The 23,889-nt window shown below is 37.9% G+C and overlaps 1 protein-coding gene across 7 annotated transcripts in view; it reads right to left on the bottom strand.

Annotated features, from left to right (window-relative positions):
* Nucleotides 1–23,889, bottom strand: part of DYM (dymeclin) — a 370,859-nt gene that overhangs the window by 145,393 nt on the left and 201,577 nt on the right. The window contains exon 14 of one of the 7 annotated variants that reach the window (XM_022584514.3): nucleotides 16,430–16,594. The exons of the other annotated variants lie outside the window; for them this stretch is intronic. Coding sequence (XP_022440222.1) covers nucleotides 16,430–16,594 — 165 coding nt within the window. The remainder of the gene's footprint in view (nucleotides 1–16,429; nucleotides 16,595–23,889) is intronic. 7 annotated transcript variants of the gene reach the window in all.

Genomic DNA, 23,889 nt, shown 5'->3' on the forward strand with positions numbered 1-23,889 from the left:
ATAACAACAACAAAAACTCCTTAATTTTTAAAACAAGATAAAAGAATTATTTTTTAACCTGTTTTTTCTCTCAGAGATCTATGTGTAAGTTTAGTTATCTAAGCCAGAGGGGGAAAAGAAAAGAAATCTCTGTTCAGTTTTTGCATTTATATAAGGCCCTAGAAAGTCCAGTCTAGGCCCCAATAGCATTGCAAGCTAACACTTTAAACCATTTTCACCCGCTGATATTGTGGCATGAGTCAAGTTTATCACGTTAACAAGTCAGGGTCATAGCAGGACTCTGATGGTCTGGAACGTAGCTCTGGCATGTTCTGATTGGGAATATGGTCTTTCTTGATAAATGTTCCTGTGTGCAAATGAGAAGAAAGTGTATTGGGACGTTACTGGTTGGAGTGCTCTATAAATATCAATTAAGTCAAGCTGATTGATAGTGTCGTCTGAGTCTTCAATATTCGTGCTCATTTTCAGTCTACTCCTTCTATCAACTATTGAGAAAGAGATATTTAAATCTCCAACTGTAACTGTGGATTTGTCTATTTCTCCTTGCAATTTTATCAGTGTTTTGCTTCATGTATCTTGAAGTTGCTATCTATTGGGTACGAACATTTAGGATTCTAACAGTCCTCTTGATGAATTGACTCCTTTATCATTATGAAATGGTTTCCTTTATTCCTGGAGAGTCTATGCTCTGAAGCCACTCCCTCTTGCTTTTGACCAGTGCTACTGATGGGGTTAAGTTTATGTCTATCATGTTGCTGTTAGTTTTCTATTTGTCCCATCTCTTCTTTTTTCTTTCCCTTTTCCTTTTTTTTCTGTCTTCTTTTGGATTAATTGAGGGTATTTTGTGAGTCCACTTGTTGATTTATTAGCTATAATTCTGAGCAGTGGTCAAGAAATTCTCTTAGAATAGTAAGCTGCGATTTTCGCAGGGATCGCTTCCTTTTGTTTCCCATCTCTCAGGGATTAGTTCTTTTATTGCCTCATGCTCAATGTCTTGAAAACCACTGTTTCATATATTTTGTCTGTTTTGTTGTTGTCTCAGGTAGAAGGGTAAGTGCACCCTCTGCTACTCTATCTTGGTGGGAAGTGAATAGTGATTTTTAAATATTTATAGGAAAAAACCACATAGTTTTACAAATTTTATATAGAAACTTAAGGAACATTGGAGAAAACCAAAGGATTTTAATCTAATATTTTTCCTTACTTAAGCTGTGACTGTACAATTTTTCCCACCTCTAATAATCATGGTATTTTAAATTTCACCCTGATTTCTCAAATATGACACTAAGTTCACACTTAGTTCAATCTGTGTGGAAACTGTACTCCCTCAAAATAATCCCACTAATTACATGCCTTGTACTAACTCTACTTTATTTGCACTACTAGTCTCCTTTGTAGATTATAAGTGCCAGTCATTCCTAGTCTTTTTCATTATTCTTCATTGTAGAAATCAACATACTAGGTACTCTCTACTTTTTCAGATAATGTTGTGACACCATTAGGGAAGACAAACACTACAAAGCAGTTTTACATTTCTAGTTCAAGTCCATCACCCCCTACTTCATTCCACACACTGTTCATTGTTCTGCTCATCATTTCCTGAATACACCATGCCTTTGTTCACACTAACCTCTTTGCCTTTACATCCCTTTCCTACAAAAATCTGCCTGGCAAATTTCTACTCACCCTTCAAACTTAGAAAAAACATCAATCACATTTTCTAGTTAGTTGTATCCATGTTTATTTCCCTCACTAAAATATGAAGTTCTTGAGCATGGAATAATTCACTTTGGCCTCCCTGGTACCTAGCATAGTGCCTATGTATTTAAAAGATTCTCAAAAAGTGGTTGTTTAATTAACTAAACTCAGAAATAATTTGGGAGGCAGCATGTCATGGACTGAATGTATGTCTCCCTCCAAAAGTCCTGTTGAAGCCCTGACCCCCAGTGTGGCTGTATGTGGCGTAAGGAAGTAACTAAGGTTAAATGAGGTCATAAGGGTGGGGCCCTGATCGGAGAGGATTATTGTCCTCAAAAGAAGAGACATGAGCTCCCTCTCCCTCTCCCTCCAGGTGGGCACAGAGAAGAGCTCACATGAGCACACAGCCTGAAGGCAGCCATTTGCAACTCAAGAGCAGAGCCCTCCTCACCAGACATCAATCCTGCTAGTACCTTGATCTTCAACTTTCAGTCTCCAGAAGTGTGAGAAAATAAATTTCTGCTAAATAAGCCACCCAGTCTATGAGATTTTGTTAAGGCAGCCTGAGCTGACTAATGCACACAGGGAGGTGGTTAAGATGAGGCAGTTCCTCTCTCCCAACCAGAAGGCAGGTTAGCGTTCTTGAGTCTCAAGGACCAGCAGTAGGAACTCTCTCTTCTGTTTAAAAAGAAATTTATTTCTGTCTTTCCTCTGGAGGGCTATACTTGAAAACAGTGCTGCTATTTCACCCTTAGCCACTGCTACCACACAACTCACTCCAAACCAAAAAGATCAGACATTCTATAACCTGGTTTATAACGTTAGAGTTTATAATTACTCCAGCAATATATATATATATATATATATATATATATCAGAGGTATGGGGATGATCACAGTGCTTCTGAAATAACTGTCCTTTACAAAAATAAAGCTAAAGAAAGAATAAATAAAGTGGAGAGAGGCTCTGGTTTTGGATGGGGTAGTCAGAGAAGGCTTCACTGAGGAAGTGATATTTAAGTAAAGACCTGAAGAAAGTGAGGTTGTGAATTGAGTAGATATCTGGGGAAAGAGCATTCTAGGAAAAAGTAATAATAAATGTAAGTGGACCATAAAAGGGCATGTTCAAGTTGCATTACTGGTAACAATCTCAAGAACCTCTCTAAAGAATTATTTAAAGCATAAAAGATCTAAAACACATCATTATTTTTAGTTGCCAAGACCACACCCCACCCCCAGCAAAAACTAAGTTTAACTTTTTTTTTTTTTTTTTTTTTACCTAAAACAGAAAATTAAATGATTACTCTTCAGCCAGCAGTCTGCTGCAGAACAGGAACTGGATTTGAAAACCACAATCCTACTGAAAACATTTTTAAGACTTACTTGAATACAAAATGAGAGTTACTGTATTCAATAATATGACTGTGACAATCTGTCTACCTCTGGCAGAGATAGATAGAAGGTGAGATGTGAGTTGTACTATATTAAAGCTGGAATGAAAAATAGTTTTCCAAACTTATTTCTTTAATTACTGAATTGTCGTTACAAATAAAAGGCAGAAAGCTACCAGCAACATCAGTATTTGTTACTTTAAATTAGCTTAAATTGAAAACATGCTAACCACCAATATATAAATAGTCGTGGTGGCTGTAGTAATCATGGGAAAAACGATAACAGCAGAATTTGGTTGCTTAGTATGTGACATCAGCATTGTGCTAAGTGTTTTGCATACATCATCTCATTTAAATCTGACCTCAACCTAGAGAGGCAGGTTTCCCTATTATCCCCATCTTACTTGCTCAAGATTACCAGCTACTCAGCGGCAGAACTAGCAGTCAAGTCTAGGCCTGACTGAACACCTAAGCATCATGTTATGGAAACGCCATGGAAACGCCAATATCTATAAATCAACCTCAGTGATGGGTCCTGCTAGTCAGGGCCAGAATCTGATACAACTACTGACACTTTATTTTGTTAAGGAATATTACGGTGTAGCGCTCTCAAAGCTCAGGATTTTAATGCTTCCTATCTTTGTGATCTATGAATGAACTCCAAGTAAATATTCAATAATAATGTGAGAAACATATGTCCTGATTTGCCCAGGACAGTCCCAGTTTATACGTTTTGTCCCACTGGAACTATCAGGCAGAGTTCCCTTTCACTCTATTAAGTGTCTTGGTTTGAATGATAAATTACATGGTCATCTACTTCATAATCACTTCATTTTTGCTCCACCCATTCACTGTCTTCCTTATTAAACAATGAAACACAGTAAACTGCCACCACTCTTTCTTTTGGGGGCGTAAGTTCATGAGACCTTTTCTTCTAATCGGAGTGTTGGCTTTCTCAACATTTAAAGTACAACTTTTTTCTTGTCTCCAAATGGTCCCACAACTCTTTCCCAATTTATATGTCTGATCTCATCTCCTCCCACACCCTGTCCCATTCCCTATTCTTTTCTCCTAAATGAACCTTTTGTCTTTCTCGCCTACTCTTGCCTGTATCTTCTTTCATGCCACCCCCTACGCTTGGAACAACCTACTAATCCGCCAAATCTCTTAACTCAAATCACTTTTTAAGAGTCACTTTAGTCAGTAAAGCCTACCTGAGACCACCCATGCACCCACCTGTCCTATTTATGGACTGAATCCATCCGATTCAAATTTGAATTGTTTTTGTTATTACACTACTATAAGGTTCACCATACTCACTGACATCAAAGAGTATGTGAATCCTGACAGACTTCACAACTTAAAAGTAGGGCTTTTAGATATATCTACATCTATTAACCAAAAAGAATGCACAATCCAGACGGATCTTACTAAAAATTATAAATGAACCATTGCTTTTAGAGGATACAGGGACAAAAAGTGATACGTGGATAATATGATTGTCAAAAAGAAGACCACAGTCACTGGTAATACACAATAAAAAAAATTACTCTTAGGCCTCGTGGGAAAAAAAATTGGTGAATTGGAACGCTGGTCTTACCCTGCTGCTATCACCTACAACTCGCCCAATTCTGAACACCAGAGCTCTGTTCGTCCACACTGACAATAAGGACAGAGATATCTGCTACAGAGAAAAATCAGAAAAACAAAATGTCCCACAAAAAAACATCTCTTTTAGGCCAAAGACTAGTGGCATTTAGTGAACTAGTCTAATGAATTAATGTATAATAACTCTCATTTTCATATTATTTTTTCAGTGGTATTTTACATTCAAGGAGGAAGATAATTAGTTCTAGGTAATATTGTAACTTTTGAACATCACAGTTTGTCTAAAACAACAATGAATTAAAATTCAAGGCTGAAACGACAACACCAAAAAGATATTTTTAATGAGATAACATATCTAAAAAGAAAATGAAAACTAAACTCTCCTCAGAAAAATATTTGAATAACAAATATTAATAAGCAAGGAAATAACTACTGCATTTATACAAGTATAGGTTATCGGAAGAAATGTCATTTGATTGTGTAAGAGGGAAAATCAGCTTCTGTAAATACACGAAATCAGAAAAGGCACCTCCAGAACCAGATTAGGAATACCATGATAATACATACAGCATAATACATAGCTTCATTATGCTAAAGAATGCTGTAGTACACGTGATGGGAAAGTGAGTTCTATGGTTTTGGTTATGGGGAGGTATGTCAAACTTCCACATGCTGTAAACAAATAAGGCCACATCACCTTCTGAAAAGGCTACTTATTGATTCTTTTTAATTTTTCAAGTTAAAGAACACTGACTCATATAAGTATGTACATTCCCCAATACATAAAAAGCAGTGATTCAAGCCATGTGCCAACAAATTCAAATCCAAGACTACAAATACACCAGAGCTGAGTTAGTTAACAAAGCAACAATTTTAAGAGTTCATTTTACTGTTTGGGCTAATATTCCCATGACAGCAGAACAAAACCACCACCATTTTGGCTGTAAAAGGCATTGCAAATTGAAGCCAAACTGACTTCGGTCTCACTTAAAGAAAAAATATATACGTGAGTTACATTTACAAGTTTGCGACCAATGCCTCTGAGTTTAGTCACAATTCTAGCTCAAGTGGATCATCTTTCAGTGGAACCACAAGTAATTAATGTATATAGATTCACTGTATAAACAGGTTACTATTATCATTATTATATTCACAAGAGGAAGGGAGGGACTAGAAAACCGGACAGTGAGAGTAAAATAAAATCTCTAAACCATGGTAACAGGGAATACCACATTACCATAGTCACACCAAGAGTCATGCAAAATTTGGTAGATGGGATACCTCTTGCATTTGCTGCTTAGTGTCAGGCACAAAAATCAAGGCAGCACTTCTTGAGAAAGAATATTAAAAAAAGGAATGAAAATCAAAGCTCTTTCCTTTCCTTTCCTATCACAACACATTGCCTCAATATCTTGCCGGCTACAGTAATATGTTGTTATGCAAGACAAGAAAACAGCAAGAATTAAAAAGCCCACAGAACAGATGATTGCCCATTGTGTCTTACTGACCCGTATTTAATCCATAGTGATGCTCTCCACCTGACCACTGAAGGACAGTAAGAGGAATCTTGAGGCTATTACACAATCTTCTGAACTATGAACAATATTCCCCAAATGCACTTTTTTCACTGCACACTCAGAAATAAATTTACCTGTAGCTATTTATTTACTGGTTTTAGATTAATTTGTTAACCTTTCTTTTATTTTCTAACATTTTATAGAAATGATACTGAAATGTTATTATATGTACTTGCATCCCTATCTTCAAACGTGATTTTGGAAGTTTAGGACCGAAGGACATTACGTATACCCTAAAAGGTGGACCCACTGCAACAAGACACACACTGCTCTTTGCCCAGACTCCCAGTGCTGCCACAGGCACTGCATGCCAGGACGTAGAGCCCATACAGTAAAACTGCTACTGCCATGCATGACAGGGACCTGAGCTTCCTATTGGCTTCTAGTATGCGCTACCTGAGAATAAATGCACATAGGAAAAGGAACTACTGGTATCAACATGAGATACACCAAGAATAAACTTAAAAATAACAAACATTTTTAAGCTGATGTAAATGTTACCTGTAAAAAAAAATGTACATATATAGATGGTAACTATACTTCTAAATCCCCAGGAAAGCTTCTGCTTATTTGTTTATTCAAAGTTAGAAGGACGACCCAATTGTTAGTCACTAAACAGAGGAGTGACATGGAAGCTATAAGACTTTTAGTCACTATTGGAAATTATATTCAGCTGCTAACTGCACTTATTTTTTCTTTTCCCAGTGGTAACTAAAATGTAAAACATATCCTTTGGGTTACCTTGAAAATATGCCTATAAATGCTTACTTTGTGAAATCTGGTTAAAAACCTTTTGAGAATAGCTTGTATCTTTTTTTTACTTTGAGAAGGAAAAATTATCAAACCTATAGCAAAAATTAAAACCTAACTTAGACATTTGGGATACAACATTATGAAACTTTTACAAGGATTAGTAGCTTTGAAAAACAGGAGACACTGCATGTTTAGAGAGTAGAAACCAGACTAAATGGTACCTACAGAATTTAGAGAACCAAGAAACACAGTTTTGAGTCTCTTCTGTTTCTACAGTCCACAGTTCAAATTTGAATTTTCGCCAGTTTTATAAACTATCTCCAAGTGAAATTTTGAGTGGGTAGAGAAGTTCAAGAATTTCAACATAAATAGTTTAAAATGTATAATCATCAAATAATATTGGATTTGTATTGGGCTCTAAGATGGGCTGAAATGATTTCAAGGGCAAAGTTACTTAATAAAATCATACTATTATTAAAAGGCTTCTTGGGAGGCAGTATAAGGTTACAAGTGTAGCTTTTACAGCTAGAATAATTTCAGTTTCAACACTGGCTTTACCATCTTCTAGCAAGGTACTAAACTCCTCCGTGCATCAGTTTCCTCATCGATAAAATTGAGATAACAATATTAACTACCTCACAGAGTTGCTCTGAGGATAAAAACAAAATTAGTTAATAGGGACTTCCCCGGGGGCGCAGTGGTTAAGAATCGCCTGCCAATGCAGGGAACACGGGTTCGAGCCCTGGTCCGGGAACATGCCACATGCCGCGGAGCAACTAAGCCCGTGCACCACAACTACTGAGCCTGAGCTCTAGAGCCTGTGAGCCACAACTACTGAAGCCCCTGCACCTAGAGCCCGTGCTCCGCAACAAGAGAAGCCACCGCAATGAGAAGCCCGCGCACCGCAACGAAGAGTAGCCCCTGCTCACCACAACTAGAGAAAGCCTGCACACAGCAACGAAGACCCAATGCAGCCAAATATAAATAAATAAATAAATATTTAAAAATTTAAAAAAAAAATAACAGGATTGAACTGAAATTTCAAAATCTCAAAACATAAAATTTTTTTTAAAATTGGGGGAGCTATCTATTGAGAATAATTCATTAAGCGCATGTATATAGCGAGACGCATTTCTCACTTTATAATGCTGTGACATTCAGTAAGATGAAACTCTGATCTCCAGAGACTTGGATTCTACTTCTAGCTTGTGTGATCTTTGCCAAACCATTTAACTTCTCCATATTCTCCTCCAATTCCTCATTTTTTGTAAGATGGAAATAAATTTGTTGTCAATCTCACTTAGAGGGATAGGATTAGAGTAAATGTCATTCCCACTCTGTGGCCAAACTGAAAAGGATTTACCTTTCTCATCATGAGTACAATGATTTAGTTACTTACTGCCAGTAGGTGAAACATTAACTTCTGATTTACATCACTGCCTATTTAAATTCTGGAAGTCAAATAAATGTAAGGCTGGAATCGTGACATGCCAAGGCATGGAGAATGGGTGAAATCACTTTTCTTCCATATATGGGAAACCCTCTATATTTAAGTCTGTTAGACATTCAGTAACCAAGAATATTTCTATAATAAGCAGTTATGCAGGTTTGCATGTCTGAATATGTACATGAAATTCCCTGCAAATGGCAGCCCCAGGGAAAGAGCATCCAACTTGGGGGATTTTGTATCCATTCCAAATCCTCCATACATTGTCTAAACTGCAAGAGAAGTTTTAATTTTGTTGTTTAGAGTGTTCATCTTCGGGAACTCTTGTTACACCTACACATCACAGGTACATTAACTAAGACTTGAGTGCCTCCTTTACCAATGAAATCTATACCAAGAGCATTTGGTGGAAAAAAAGATCTATTACCACTTTGGGGGATCAAATATGACTTTCATATTGTTGTTTCCTTTCTTTCTTATTTTGTTTCCATATGGAAAAATCTTCATGATATCCTTCTTAGACTAAAATTTTACTTATCTGTAACGTGTAATTTTCCTTTTTTTTTATTAACCATTTTAATATCTTCTTTTGGAAGTGTTTTTACATATATGTACATTGAATATTTTCTCGCAATCATTATTCTTACCAGTGTCCTTGGAAGAGCAGAGAATTTTAATTTTCATTAAATCCAATTTACCAGTTAAAAAATTTTTTTTACTTAGTTAATAGGTATCTTTTGTTATATTTTACTGACTTAATCTACGTTTCTTCCCTCTGGACAATAAATTGTACAGTGCGACTTGGCGACATTTTAGTGCCAATCACTATGTCATGCTAGTATAACAATTTATTTTGAGAAGGGTTTTAATGTTACTGTTGATCTTCAATAAATCTTACCAATATTCTTACAAGTAACACACTGAAAATATTTTCCTAAATGTTTCCAATTAGGTATAGTGTAATGAATATGTTTGCTTTTCTACTAGGTAATTTTGAATTAAAAAGGAAGTTAAATAGAATTTTTAACACACACAGTGATATATATTTTTTTACTTCTTATCTATATTTCTGAAACTTCATTCTGTTACTACTATGACAGCTACTAGCCTCCACAATTTATTTATGCCAAAGGACAACTTTTCGGTGGGAGTGTGGTAAAGCTTGTAAGAACTATTCTAGCTTCAAATTATTTGAAATGCTGTATATGATTATGGTGTATAGTATTATGTTTAAATTTCAAGAGACAAAATTTAACGTAAAATAAGCTTACTGCTTCCTCTGAGTTTTTTTCTGCTTAGCTAGAGCCACCAGATAAAATATTTTTGCATTTTTATGAGTCATCTTTCAAACCATGTTGATATTGCTTTGATGGTCATGGTTTACCATATAAATCCAAAAGGTGAGTGGAAAATTTGTAAAATATTTAACTGAGAGCAAAAAAGCAATGCAATTTCACATATTCAAGAATTAAGGAGCCTTCCTTTGGCAGGCAGTTTTACTGCATATCTGTAGAAAGTATGACAAGAATACTTCATTATCTAATGATGCTACCTTGAATGCCATTTTGAAGATACAGTAGCATTAAAACAGGATTGTCATCTTACTGCTTCTGGTCAAGTAATCGCTGAAGGAGTGGTCATTATTAGACTGGGCTAGTCTGCAAAAAAGTTAATTGTAATAAACTAAAAGCATCCGTGCTCATCAAATATGAAGCACCTGTTGCGTACTTAAGTATGATATTAGGTCCTAGGGATTAGTGGATAAAAAAGCATATATTTTCTGCCCTCATGGAGCTTAGAGTCTACTCTGAGAGAGACAGAGAGAGAAAGAACATGTGTGAGAGAGAAAACATAGTACAATATTAAGTATAACAATGGATTTGGGGATAAGGGAAAATCTGAGGAAGGAACAAGTGTAAGAAATACAGAGTTGGGGAAAGAACATTCTAGACAGGGAAGAGCATGTAAAAAGCCTAAAGATGGAAATAGGGTCAGCAAATCCTAGACAATAAAAGAACTGGTGTGGCTAGAGGATGTACCATCCTCAGGGCAAAGGGAATCCACTGAAGGGTTTCGAGCAAGGAAGAGCAGTAATTGGATTTAGAGTGCCTGAACATGCTTGCTAGGTGAGGCATTAGGGGTGGGAGTGGGAGTGATAAGACTGGAGGAGGAAAAACCAGATAGGTTTTCTCAGTCTAGGTGTAAGAGAAGACAGTTTGGGCTAGAGTGGCTGGCACTAGAGTGGCTGGCAGTGGGCACAGAGAAAAGAAGGTAGATACTACTTACATTTTGGATACAGAAATGAAATGGAGTCAGGATGGATGTAGGGGGTGAGGGAATGAAAATGCTGAAGATTTTCATGGGATGGGCGAAAGTAACTTGATGGGTGGAGACACCATTTACTGAGATGGAGGAGACTAAAAGAAAAGGTTAATGGAGAAAGGTTAAGAGTTCACCTGAAAGATGGGGCCTGTGAGAGCTGTGAGTGGTGATTATAGCATGAAGACGGCTGACAGTATGGGACTGGAGTTCAGAATTTCAGCTGGCGTTATCCATTTGAGAAGTAGTGGCACTTGCATGACATGGAAAGTCATAGAAATAGACAAAAATGCCTACGGTAAGAGTTTAAGTGAAAGGAGAGGAAGACCTTAGGATCAAGCTTTAAGGAATTCTAATATTTTTAAAAAGAACCTAGAAAGAAATGGCAAAATGGTGGGAAGAAAGCCAGGAGTGTAATGTCACAGAAGCAAAGAGAAGGGTGTGGGACAAAGCTCTCTACACCTCAGCTCTGAGACCAAGCAAAGATGGTGGCTAGGTTTGTCAAGCTTTGCCCTCCTCTTTTCTCCAGAATGCATGGTGACGATTCATTTCTGTACATCTTGAGAAGAAAAAAGAAACCCCCAAATCTCTGGATCAGAACACATACTAATTTAGAATAGTGATTTAAAAAAAATTTCACTGCCTATTGTTTATTCCTCCCAACTTTTCTGATCTGAATTTACCTGTCCTATTTTGATTTATACAGCACTGAGTACTAAGGCAATAAATCTTAAGACTGAACACCACATTACAGAAAATGGGATAAGCTTGATGACAAGATCAAGTAGTGAATATGTAACTCGAAAAGAAACCGTAATGGTTTAAGTGGGATAATACATTTCATTCATGCCACAGAAGTGGCACAAAAATCAATAAAGCACATAGCCACAATGGAATTATTAAGACAGTATCATATGCATGAAAAATTATGACTATGCCTTCAAATATTTATTCATTACAAATTTAGTGAACAGCATACACTATGACAAAACTGTTCTACTAATTTAAAAAAAACTCTCTTGAGGAAACTCATTAGAATATTATCTTAGATTTAGATTGAAGAGGCAATCCTTTCAAAGCAATAAAATGGCACTGGCTGTGATTTTTTAAACCACAATATAAAAGACATACCAAATAGGGTAAAAGCACTCCTAAATGTGAAAGTTAGACAGAGAAATGACTTAATGTTGTGCTTAGAATTACAGGCCCATTCTCAAAAAGAAAAAATAAAGAATTAATAAAAATTCTAACATAAGCCATGGGAGAAATTTTCTGTGATCACAGATCAGGGAACTACTGTCTATTCCCATAAATCACACTGCAAGTCTTTGTCAATTAATAAAATGACATTATAATATGTTGGTAGGGGGAAAAAAAAAGAAAAGCCAAAGACATAGATTTTATTTGGGCAGTGGAGAGAGGGCACAGAAAAGGGAGAGAAGAAACTTACAATTTAAATTTGCATAATTAAAAATTATTTTTTAATTAATTTTGCAAACTTAATTTTGCAAAATAAGCAAACTTACTTTTAAAAGAAATGTCATATATATTTTACTAATGTTCCACAACTATTTTTATACATTATCTAGTTTTTGTCCACGTGCATATAATTTTACAGTTGTATTAACAGCAGTACATAACTTTATATACCTTTTCCACTTAACACTGTACCAGATGTTTTCCGTATTTCTACTCATTTTTCCTTATAATATTTTTAATGGGTGCAAAATATTCCATTGAGTTGATAGGATATAGTTTACTTGTGGTTACTAGTGATTAATTAAAATTCTCAAATGCTCACTCAAAATTCTAAATTTGATTTCTACAGATGGCAACTCTTAGGTTAGTAATCTGAGAGCTGCTCTCAAGGCTTGTGTGGATAAACAGGAGAAGCTACCAGGTCTGAAAGCCTTCTAGCTTCATAAGGTTTGACGTAAGAGTAAGATGGGCCAAAATCAATACATTAAACTAAGAATAAATGTAAAGCCCTGCAGTTAGGTTAAAAAAAAATTAAATGTGCAACAGGTCTAAGGAGATGTGTGTTCAGGTGCAAAAGATCTGGGAATTTTACATGAACTAAGGTGTGCCTGCTTTAAAATGTGTAGTTTGTCTTAGGACAAATTAATAGAGTATAATTTATAACTATAATTCAGTTTATAATTTATATAGTTTTCATTTATAAAGGCCAAAATTATAAAGTACAACTGGAATATTACGTCCAATTCTGGGTACCAAATTTTGTGATACGTGCTGACAAATATAATTATCCAGAAAAAGAAAAAGAGGGCTGAATAACCGAAAGCTGATTTGTCTCTGTAATGGTTGATGGAATCAGGCTATTTAAGTTAAAGAAAAAGCTTTAAGGGGAGTCATGACAGATGTTTTCAAAAACCGGAAGGCCTCTGATAAGCAGCAAAGTTTATACATTTACGTGTTTCTCTCAAGCAGAGCCAGACCAATACATGAAAATTACTGGCAGGCAGACTTCACATATGACAACCTGTCTAACAATGAAACAGCAAGAACCCTACCACCTCCCGAAGTAGGAAGCACCCAGAAGCTCTCTCTCAGGGATGCTATAAAAAGAACTCTTACACTGGAAAGAAGTTTACAGTAGAATGACTGAAATTTCCATCGCAGTGATTCATGTTAGACTAAGGTAAAGTTCCTTCCTAAGGAACAGGCTTATATTTCTCTCTAGGAATTGAATTACATTTTAAACAGTCTGCATAACCAAAAGCTACTTGAGGTTGTGAACTGAGTCTGAGATTGCTCCTTTCAGACATTTGGCTTGGTTTATCCTTCCATACAACATAGCTGAAAGAAAAATCTTTCAACTGCAGGGACTAGATCACACTTGGCCACGTATTACTGTGTATGCAGGATGTTCATCACTTGCAGATGAACATCACACAAAGGTGACCAGACGTCTCCTGTTATGTGAATCCCGCCCACATTCTGAAGTCTGTCCCAAATGGAAGCGTTTCCTGTCCACTGTCTCAGCCTGCAAGTGGTGGATGTTAAGCCAGTGGGAGAGGAGGAGGGGCCCAAGGCCCTAACCTCTGCACTTGAGGAAAAGTAGACAGGGCCAGGCAGAAACTGGATGCCAAAAGACAGCACACACCTCTGATGCAAACGCCCTGTTACAAGATGAGCGAAGACGGGAGATGTCAGAGAGGAGACAGGCTTGCAAGGGGGCAGCATTTCAAAAATGCTGCAAGTATTCCTGGCATCAGAATGTTTCCTTACCCAGGTACCTGGGCCTGACATTTCCTTACCAACGTGTCCTAAAGGCTTTTCAGTGCTGACGAGGACGTTGGATTGAAAAACAGTCCCTTTGGAGGACTGATGCTTTAAACCTCTGCTAAGAATACTGAGCAACCTCCTGAGGACGAGAAAGGACCCGGAGTAGGGATGGGCTGAGGTGGCCCTTTGAGCAAAGGTGGCGAATGAGGACAAGGAAAATGGGAGAGAAATGCTACAGCAACTCAGAAACTGAGGGTGGACTTAACTCTGCCAGGAATTAGCTGAAGGGGGCTTGGGAATTGCACGCTGCTTTCGTTAGCCATGTGGTACCTTCATCTTCCTCCTGTCAACTTTTCACTTTTGTTCCTTCCTACTTTGTCTTCCTCATCCTTTTCCTTCTGTTTTCTTTCATCTTCCCAGTCGATTGTGTATTTCTGTCTCCTGTCTGTTCCTGTGAGGTGAGGGGTGTGACTCCAGAGTACAGTGGCACATTGTCACACGTGGCAGATGGTAAAACCTGCTGCAACTAGTATTAATGAACAATGCACCAGGCATGAGGTGCTATAAGATGTATAATAAGGAATAGGATTCAGTGTCCACTCCCAGGAGGCTCACAGTCTGGTAGGACGGATACGATGCACATGAAGACACACAGAAAAACAGAAGCACAGTGTGGTGGTAACTTTGTGTGCCAACTTGGCTAGGCTATGGTGTCCAGCTGTTTGGTCAAACACTTGTCTAGACGTGGCTGTGAAGGTATTTGGGTGTGTGATTAACATTTATAATCAGTTCACTTTAAGGAAAGCAGATTACCCTCTGTAATGTGGGTGAAGGCCTTGACAGCAAACACTGAGGTTTCCTGAGGAAGAAGGAATTCTGTCTCAAGACTGTAACATAAAAATCCTGCCTGAGTCTCCAGACCGCTGGCCTGCCCTATGGATTTAGGATTTAAGACTGAAACATCAACACCTGAATTCCCACCTAATTTCAGACTCACCCTAAAATCTCAACTATTCTCTCTCTCTGTCTCTCTCTCTCCACACACATACACCCCTACTGGTTCTGTTTCTCTGGAGAACCCTGACTAGTACACTAGTAAACAAGGGCAAGGGCAATTATGGTGTTCAATTCAGAGGTTCAATGACTAGGAGCTGCTCTCTCCATTCTCTGAAACCAGACAAGTTCTGTCTCCAGGTCCAAAGAGTATTCACTTAACTGATATTCACTCACTTTATAAGCCAGTTGAAAGTCACTGGCTTTAGTTTGATAAATTCTCCTATATTATACACGTAAGAGTTGATCTATTATTTCCACTTGCTTTTCTATCTGATTTTTTTCATTTCTTGAAAGTGTCGTTACTGACTCAGTAAGAGTCTGACCAACATCATTATGAGAGTCTAAAATTTTTCTGCTACCAAGAAAAGGATCTGTCACCTTAGTTGTCACACTGTCTTCAATTCCTAATAATCAAAGTGTTTTCACTTAGATATACTGTGTAGTCTGAAGCTTTCCTATGCGTCTTCACCTGAAAAGATCTATTTTAATTCTAAATGCTTGCTCTTTTCTAGAAGGTGGTCATGGAGTTTTTTCCGTCTTCCTCTAAATCAACTGGCAGCGAAGACACTGCCTTCAGGCATCATACTTGGCTAACAGTATAGTGCTGGTGTGCGTCATCTCTGACTTACAGAAAATCTGTGTTAGAAATGTCAACTTCAGGTACAAAGCAGTAATGTCATACTGCCCCTCTACTAAACAACAGGAGTTGATTTTCTCTGATACTTGAGATTGATGGCTTGTCTCTTTCTTACTGCTCCCATCTCCATTAAGTTTAATCTAGATTCATCTATGACACGTTGCAACTTGCTGATTTTATAACCCCTCTGTATGTAAATGAAATGAGTGAGAAATACAAAATCCCAATGAATAATTTCTACCTTCTTATAAAATCAAACCTGCTCAGCTGAATGTGCCTCTATCAAAACACGGGTGCAGCCTCACAGCCAGCTCTCAGCTATACGAGCAGAGCAAGAAAGAGACCTCAAAATTCATATGTAATTTCATATATAAACCAGGCACAGCCCTCCCAACTATTATAAGTTAAGCTTAAAGATTTCCAAACGAAGCAAAGTAGAGAAAAATTCTGTCAAGTTTACATGACAACTATGTGGCTAAAAGCTTTTCTCTCTCCCATGAAACATAACAAAGTACTTAAGACATTTGTTTAAAAAAAAAAAAAAATCCCAGCCACTTTTTAAAAGAATTATTTAGTATCACTTCAAATATAAATTTCCTCCTTCATCATTTAATTGACATGTATCCCATTAAAGCATGCAATTATCAGTCAATATACAGCATGCAGCATGCAGTAAATGGACAGCATAGGTTAATAACCTGGAAGCATAGGATCTGAGAATGTGAGAGCAAGTTAAAGACAAGAGCTCCTCTCCATTGTCACTGAGGGTCGAGAAGCAATGCTGAAGCGTAGAGCAGTGAGAGTGGGGAAAATACAGTTTGTCCAACACACAAACATATCTCCGCAAGTGGCGGCAGGTATAACTGAAAGACAAGGGTAAAAGGAGAAAAACAGAAAGAGAGGAGTTTTCCTTTGAAAAAATAAATCATTCTCAATGACCTCAAAGCTTTCTGTGTATTTTCACTAGATGGTGCCCAAGAAAAAAACAACTGTAAAAGAGAATATTAAAAAGATTAAAAACAAGAAAACAACCTGATTTTTTAAAAAAATGGACAAGACCTAAGCAGACACCTCACCAAAGATTTACAGATGGCAAATAAGCATAAGAAAAGATGCTCCACATCATATGTTATGAAGGAAATACAAATTAAAACGAGATACCACTACATACCTATGAGAATGGCCAAAATCCAGAATACTGACAACACCTAATGCTGCCAAGGATGTGGAGTAACAGGAATTCTCACTTATTGCTGATGGGAATGCAAAATGGTACAGCCACTTTGGAAGACAGTTTTAGTCTTCTTACAAAACTAAACATACTCTTACCATATAATCCAGCATTTATGCTTCTTGGTGTTTACCCAAATGAGATGAAAACTTATGTCCACACAAAAACCTGCACATGGATGTTCATACCAGCTTTTTTCATAATTGCCAAAACTTGGAAACCATTAAGACGTCCTTCAGTAGGTAAAAGGATAAATAAACTGTGGTACATCCAGACAGTGGAATGTTATTCAGCACTAAAAAGAAATGAGCTATCAAGTCATGAAAAGACATGGAGGAAACTTACATGCATATTACTGAGTGAAGGAAGCCAATCTGAAAAGGCTACATAATGTATGATTTCAACTCCATGACACTCTAGAAGAAGCAAAACCATGGAGACAGTAAAAAGATCAGTGGTTGCCAGGAGTTGGTGGGGAGGAAGGCAGTGCACAGTGGATTTTTAGGACAGTGAAACTCTTCTGTATGATACCATAATGGTGGATACATGACATTATACACTTATCCAAACCCACAGAATGTACAACGCCATGAGTGAAACCTAATGTAAACTATGGAGTTTGGGTGATAATGATGTGTCCAAGTAGGTTTACCAATTATAACAAATGTATCACCCCTGGTACAGAATGCTGATAGCGGGGGAGGCTAAGTGTAGGGGCGAGGCAGGGGTATATGGGAGTTCTCTGCACAATCTGCTCAATTGTGCTGGGAACCCAAAACTGTTCTTAAAGAAAAAGTCTATTTAAAAGGAAAAAAAGCTATACTGACAGGGGGAAAAGTCTCAAAATATCATGTCATTAGTTAACCATATAAAATTTGCCTTGGTAGAGCAAAGAGACGTGAGATATTTTCTCTTTGCAATATTACAAATACATTCCTGGAAGATAGGTAACACTACTACAGCAATGTGGAAGATGCCATGGTAGAGGGAATACTAGGGGTCAGAAAACTTAGAAATCTAGATCCAGCCCAGCCACTGGCAGCTTTATAACAGCTGGTACTTGATCTAAGTCTCAATCCCACAAATTGCAATATGAAAGTAAAAAGTTTAAATTACTCCAGGACTTTGAAGTGATATTATAAAAAGGTAAAATAGTAAGAATTTTTTTATTATTATTGCCAGAGCAATTTCACTTGTATCACATTTCAGACCACTTAAAAACAACGAGTTTGAAAGAGGAAAATGCCAAGTCAATCAAGGTCAATTAACTAAACAGTGAATACATCAACTGATATGCCTAGACTATTTGTCTTTGAGAACCATGTCTGAAAAACCATACCAAAAGTCTGTCAAAGTTCCTAAGGAGGCAATGGTGATTTTTAAAGTGTGGTGGAACTCAAAATAAAGCTAAGAGACTGAAAGATTAGAAACAGGGAAATTTCCACAAATGGACAATCCAGTCATCCAACCAACCAACCAACCAATCAACTAATAAGCCAAGCAGTATCTACTATCTCCTGCACGTAGGAACAGTGCTCGACACTAAAGACAGGGTGAGGAAGAAAATACGCACAATTATCACCCGTATGGAGCTTTACAAGATAGCGGGAAAGAGAGGTGTTAGACAGTAACAAAATTCCACCATGAACTGTAAAATTTCAAACTCTGAACTGCAATAAGCACTCTAAAGGAGAAGTACAGAATGCTTCAAGAGGATTAAAATGGGGATCTCCTTGAGATGTGGAGGTTGAGAAAGGGCTCTTGCAAAGTGAACTTTAAGCTGACATCTTAAGGAAGAATGCAAGTTAGCTAAATAAAGAGTGTGGGCTGGGAGGAGGGGACATGAGTAAATTAAAAATCTATTACAAATAATATATGAAAGTGGCAAAAAGAGTGGGCTCAAAATTAATAGCCTTCCTCTATTCAAAAAACAATCAGTTTTTTTAAAAATGCCATGATTCCATTACAATGACACCAAAAAATGATGAAGTATTCAAGAATAAATCAAAAGTTATGTACAAATATGTATGAAGAAAGCTTTAAAATGGTAATAAGGAAAAATTTTAGACTCGATAAAATGGAAAAAACAATTTTTAGACAGGAAACTCTAGGGCTGTAAAGTCACCAAATGTTCATATGTTAATCTAAAAATTTATATCCTCACAAATATCAGTAAGATTTTTTAGAAACTAGACAAGTTAATTCTAAGGTTCATATAGGAAACTGAACATTTAAGAAGAGCCAGGGTGGGGGAACTTCCCTGGTGGTGCAGTGGTTAAGAATTCCCCTGCCAATGCAGGGAACACGGGTTCGAGCCCTGGTCCGGGAAGATCCCACTTGCCGCGGAGCAACTAAGCCCGTGCGCCACAACTACTGTGCCTGCGCTCTAGAGCCCGCAAGCCATAACCACTGAGCCCGTGTGCCACAACTACTGAAGTCTGTGCACCTAGAGCCCGTGCTCCGCAACAAGAGAAGCCACCGCAATGAGAAGCCCGTGCTCCGCAATGAAGAGTAGCCCCTGCTCACCACAACCAGAGAAAGCCCGTGCGCAGCAGCAAAGACCCAACGCAGCCCAAAATAAATAAATTAATTTAAAAAAAAAACGGCCAGGAAATTCTGAAAAACTAGAGTTATAAGATGGGATTAGCTCTGCCACCTATTAAAAAATACTCTAAAGCGACATTATCAGAAACAGTTTGGTATAGTGCATGAGCAGAAAGAACACCAGAATAGACTCAAATAGAACAGGAACCTAGTATAAGATAAAGGTGGCACTTTAAAACAGAAAACCAGATAAGTTATTCAATAAATGATATTAAGTTAACTGGGTAAATAACTAGAAAAAAATATAGCTGACTTTCTACCTCACCTCTTAAAATAAATTCCAAGTTGATCAAAGCCTTGAAAGAAAAACACTACTACAAGAAAGTTCAAAAATAAACCTGAGAGCCATTTAAAAATAAAGACATAAATTTGACCACACAAAAAAAAAGGAAAACATGAATGGAGGAGACACTTTTCACTCTTTATCTTTTGTACTGTTTGCACTTTTTGCCATTTTCATGTATCACAGAAATAAATTCATAACTAATTTTTTAAAATTTAAAGGGGCACAGGAGTGATACTTTCAATCAGAGGGAATATTCTAAAGCAGGGAGATCTAGGCGAGTTCATGGATCTGAAAGAAGTTCAGTACAGCTGCTGTAACAGTGGATACATGGTCAAAGGTAAGGCAGGCGCATGCAGGCTATGTGCTACTTCAAAAGATTTATCCTATCATGGAAAATTAATGAAGGGATTGAACGGAGAGCCACTATATCTGATTTACATTTTTTAAAATAAATTTATTTATTTATTTTTGGCTGCATTGGGTCTTCGTTGCTGCGCGCGGGCTTTCTCTTGTGGAGAGCAGGGGCTACTGCCCTTTGTGGTGTGCAGGCTTCTCACTGTGGTGGCTTCTCTTGTGGCAGAGCATGGGCTCTAGGCACGTGGGCTCAGTAGTTGTGGCTAGCAGGCTCTAGAGCACAGGCTCAGTAGTTGTGGCACACGGGCTTAGTTGCTCCACGGCATGTGGGATCTTCCTGGACCAGGGCTCAAACCCGTGTCCCCTGCACTGGCAGGCAGATTCTTAACCACTGTGCCACCAGGGAAGTCCCTGATTTACACTTTTTTTTTTTATTTACATTTTTTAAGATACATTTCTGCAATGCAAAGATAAAATTGGAGAGGGGCAAAAGTTGAAAGATAAAACTAAACAAGGGCAGGAGTAGAAAAGCAAAGACCAGTAAGAAGCTACTGCAATAGTTTAGGCAAATACTGCTGATGGCTTCGAGGATAGGTATGGCAGAGTAAAACCAGTAAAACCTGAACGCTGATTGGAATGGGGGACGGTGTCAGTGTAGGAAGATATCAAGAATAACTCTCTGATTTCTGTATTAGGAACTGAATGAAAGTAAACTTTCTGAGATAGGAGAAACTGAAGGAGAGACAGGTTTTATGGAAAAGATCATGAGTTTGGTTTTGAACATGTATGGTATCAGATACTGTAGTTGTGAGATGTCAGTAAAAGTTGGTATATGGGTACGTTTGAAGCTAGGAGAGGTGTGGACTAACTAACCTAGAGATACAGGTAGATAGAGACATAGACACACAGATGGAAATCAAAACTCTGAGAGCATGTATGAGATCACCTATAGTCAAAGTGATGAGACAGAAGCACGACCCAGAAGTTACAGCCTTGCCAGGTGAGAGAGAGAGAGAGAGGGGGGGGGGGGGAGGGAGGGAGGGAGGGAGGGAGGGAGGGAGGGAGGGAGAGAGGGAGAGAGAGAGAGAGGGGAAGGGGGAGAGAGAGAGAGAGGGAGGGAGGGAGGGAGAGAGAGAGGAGAGAGAGGGGAGGGGGAGAGAGAGAGAGAGAGGGAGGGAGGGAGGGAGGGAGAGAGGAGAGAGATGGGGGAGAGGAGAGAGAGAGGGAGGGAGGGAGGGAGAGAGGAGAGAGGGGGAGGGGGAGAGAGAGAGGAGGGGGAGAGAGAGAGAGAGGGGAGGGGGAGAGTGGAGAGAGAGAGAAGGGAGGGAGGGAGAGAGAGAGAGGGGAGGGGGAGAGAGAGAGAGGGAGGGAGGGAGAGAGGAGAGAGAGAGAGGGGAGGGGGGAGAGAGAGAGGGGAGGGGGGAGAGGGGGAGAGAGAGAGAGAGAGAGAGAGAGAGAGGGAAGATGATAATGAATACTAAGTGGTAACTAGAGTGGCAGGAAGAAAATCTAAGAGTGTTGTCAGAAATCAAGAAAAGGAGTGTTTCAAGGTAGCCTTGGTAATAATACAACTTTAAGATAATTTCCAAATATGCTAAATAAATAATAAACTTTTCAAGCCATATGATTGAAATAGTTAAAAATATTTTTATAAACAGAGCTACTGTTCAATTTAGAGAAGCTCCTTCCTATTAATTTAATCATCTTGAAATATTCTTCATTATTTTTAATAGAGAGTGAATGGAAATAGCCCAGGTGACCAGCAGCCATGTGACAGATGTATTCTCATTGCGTGAAAAATCCTTTAGCTTCATACTTTTAGCTTACAACAACAACAAAAAAAAAAAAACAAGAAATGAACAAAAAACAACACAACTAGCTTTTCGGAATTACCTTTTAACCACTTACAAGTCTATCATGAAGTCTGTCTGAATATTTTCACAGCAATTGTAAAAATGGTAAAAAATGAATTCAAAATTCAGTAGACCCTAGACTTTGAAATTGCTATTTTGAATTCAGCTCAATCTGTAGTCCTTAAATATAAATCAAGGCACAGAAAATTGGCTTTTAATTATATTCAGTTGTCATTATTAACTAATTTTTATGAGCATCCACTGGATAAATAATATTTATTGGTTGCTGAACAAGACTTCAGTTATGAAATTATTTTAAAGGCATGTAATCTACGTAAAATTAATAAAATGTTTCAAAAGGTACAAATATGAAAATGGATAAAAAGATATGATGTTGTATTTACTTCAGCATTTTACACAAAAGAATGCCTTCTAATCATTACTGAAAAAGTTAGATGGCGTCTGATTGAAATCTTGCTGAGACAAAAAGATCAACATCTTGGTTACCTTTTTCTAGATGCTCTAATTTTTAAATATTCTTAGAACACAGTGATAATATTACTATTACCTTCCATGAATGGAACAGTATAATATTTTTTGATGAGCAGAGGTTTACATTAGGATTTTTAGCAGTTGCTCATATTAAGCTGGTGACCAAATGTAACGCATTAGAGGACAATCTTTCCAATCCTTTATTTTACAACTGATCTTTGGAACTTAAATTAGGAAGTGTCATCTTGCAGTGCTTGGTTTCATTCTAGTATGTCAAGATAATTTTGAATATGAACTCTGTGACTCTGAGAATATCTCTCATGATTTCTTCTAAGAAAATCATTAATAGAAGCACTGAATAGAAACAGGTCAAGGACAGACCTCCTAGAAAAATGCACTAGGGATCTCTGTGTTGGCCATCAGTGCATAGAGAAACACTAATCAACAGCATTTTCATGTTTTTCAGCCATAAATATATGAAGGAGGAATGTGAAAAAAAATACTTTCACATTTATGACCTACTTATGTTTTTTGTCCCCATATTCCACCACGGTAATTAAAAACAGGTATCAGAATCCCCATTTAACAAATGATAAAACTGCAGAATAAAGAAGTGACATGTTAACTATCCTGTCAATTAGTAATGGAAGAATTCTATCCAGTGGAATCCACCAACAATGCTGTCATGCTCCCGCCCGAGGCTTTCTAACTCTATAAATGAATATCCAATCCCAGGACCCATCTGCTCTGGAAGTTCTCCAAGTCCTATTCCTGCTCACTTCTCCCATATAAAAGTATTATTAAGAAGCTGATGGGCTTCCCTGGTGGCACAGTGGTTGAGAGTCCACCTGTCGATGCAGGGGACACGGGTTCGTGCCACGGTCCGGGAAGATCCCACATGCCGCGGAGCGGTTGGGCCCGTGGGCCATGGCCCCTGAGCCTGCGCGTCCGGAGCCTGTGCTCCGCAACGGGAGAGGCCACAACAGTGAGAGGCCCGCGTACCGCAAAAAAAAAAAAAAACCAAAAAAAAAAAGCTGATAATGTCCAAGATATGGTAGGGTTAAAAAAAATTTTTTTAACAGGTTTACAATTAAATAGATACTGTTACTGAGTCCTAAAAAGGACTCCAGGACTCAATCCACCAAAGGAAAGCAAAAACTTAAGAAAACATAAAAACTGTGCTCTTTAAAAACGCGAATCACCACCACCTTAAACAAGCGATCACAGTGAATATTAACATCAGTAAAGTAAACCTTATGTGTCTCCTGATATGATCACAGTAGAGATTAAGTCTAACCACACGGAATCATCAGGCAAATCCAAACTGAGGGGCATTCT

Source organism: Delphinapterus leucas, chromosome 14 (assembly GCF_059928025.1).
Source record: "Delphinapterus leucas isolate spDelLeu-1000000601 "Yukka" chromosome 14, BTC_Dleu_Yukka2, whole genome shotgun sequence".
NCBI classification, from domain to species: domain Eukaryota; kingdom Metazoa; phylum Chordata; class Mammalia; order Artiodactyla; family Monodontidae; genus Delphinapterus; species Delphinapterus leucas.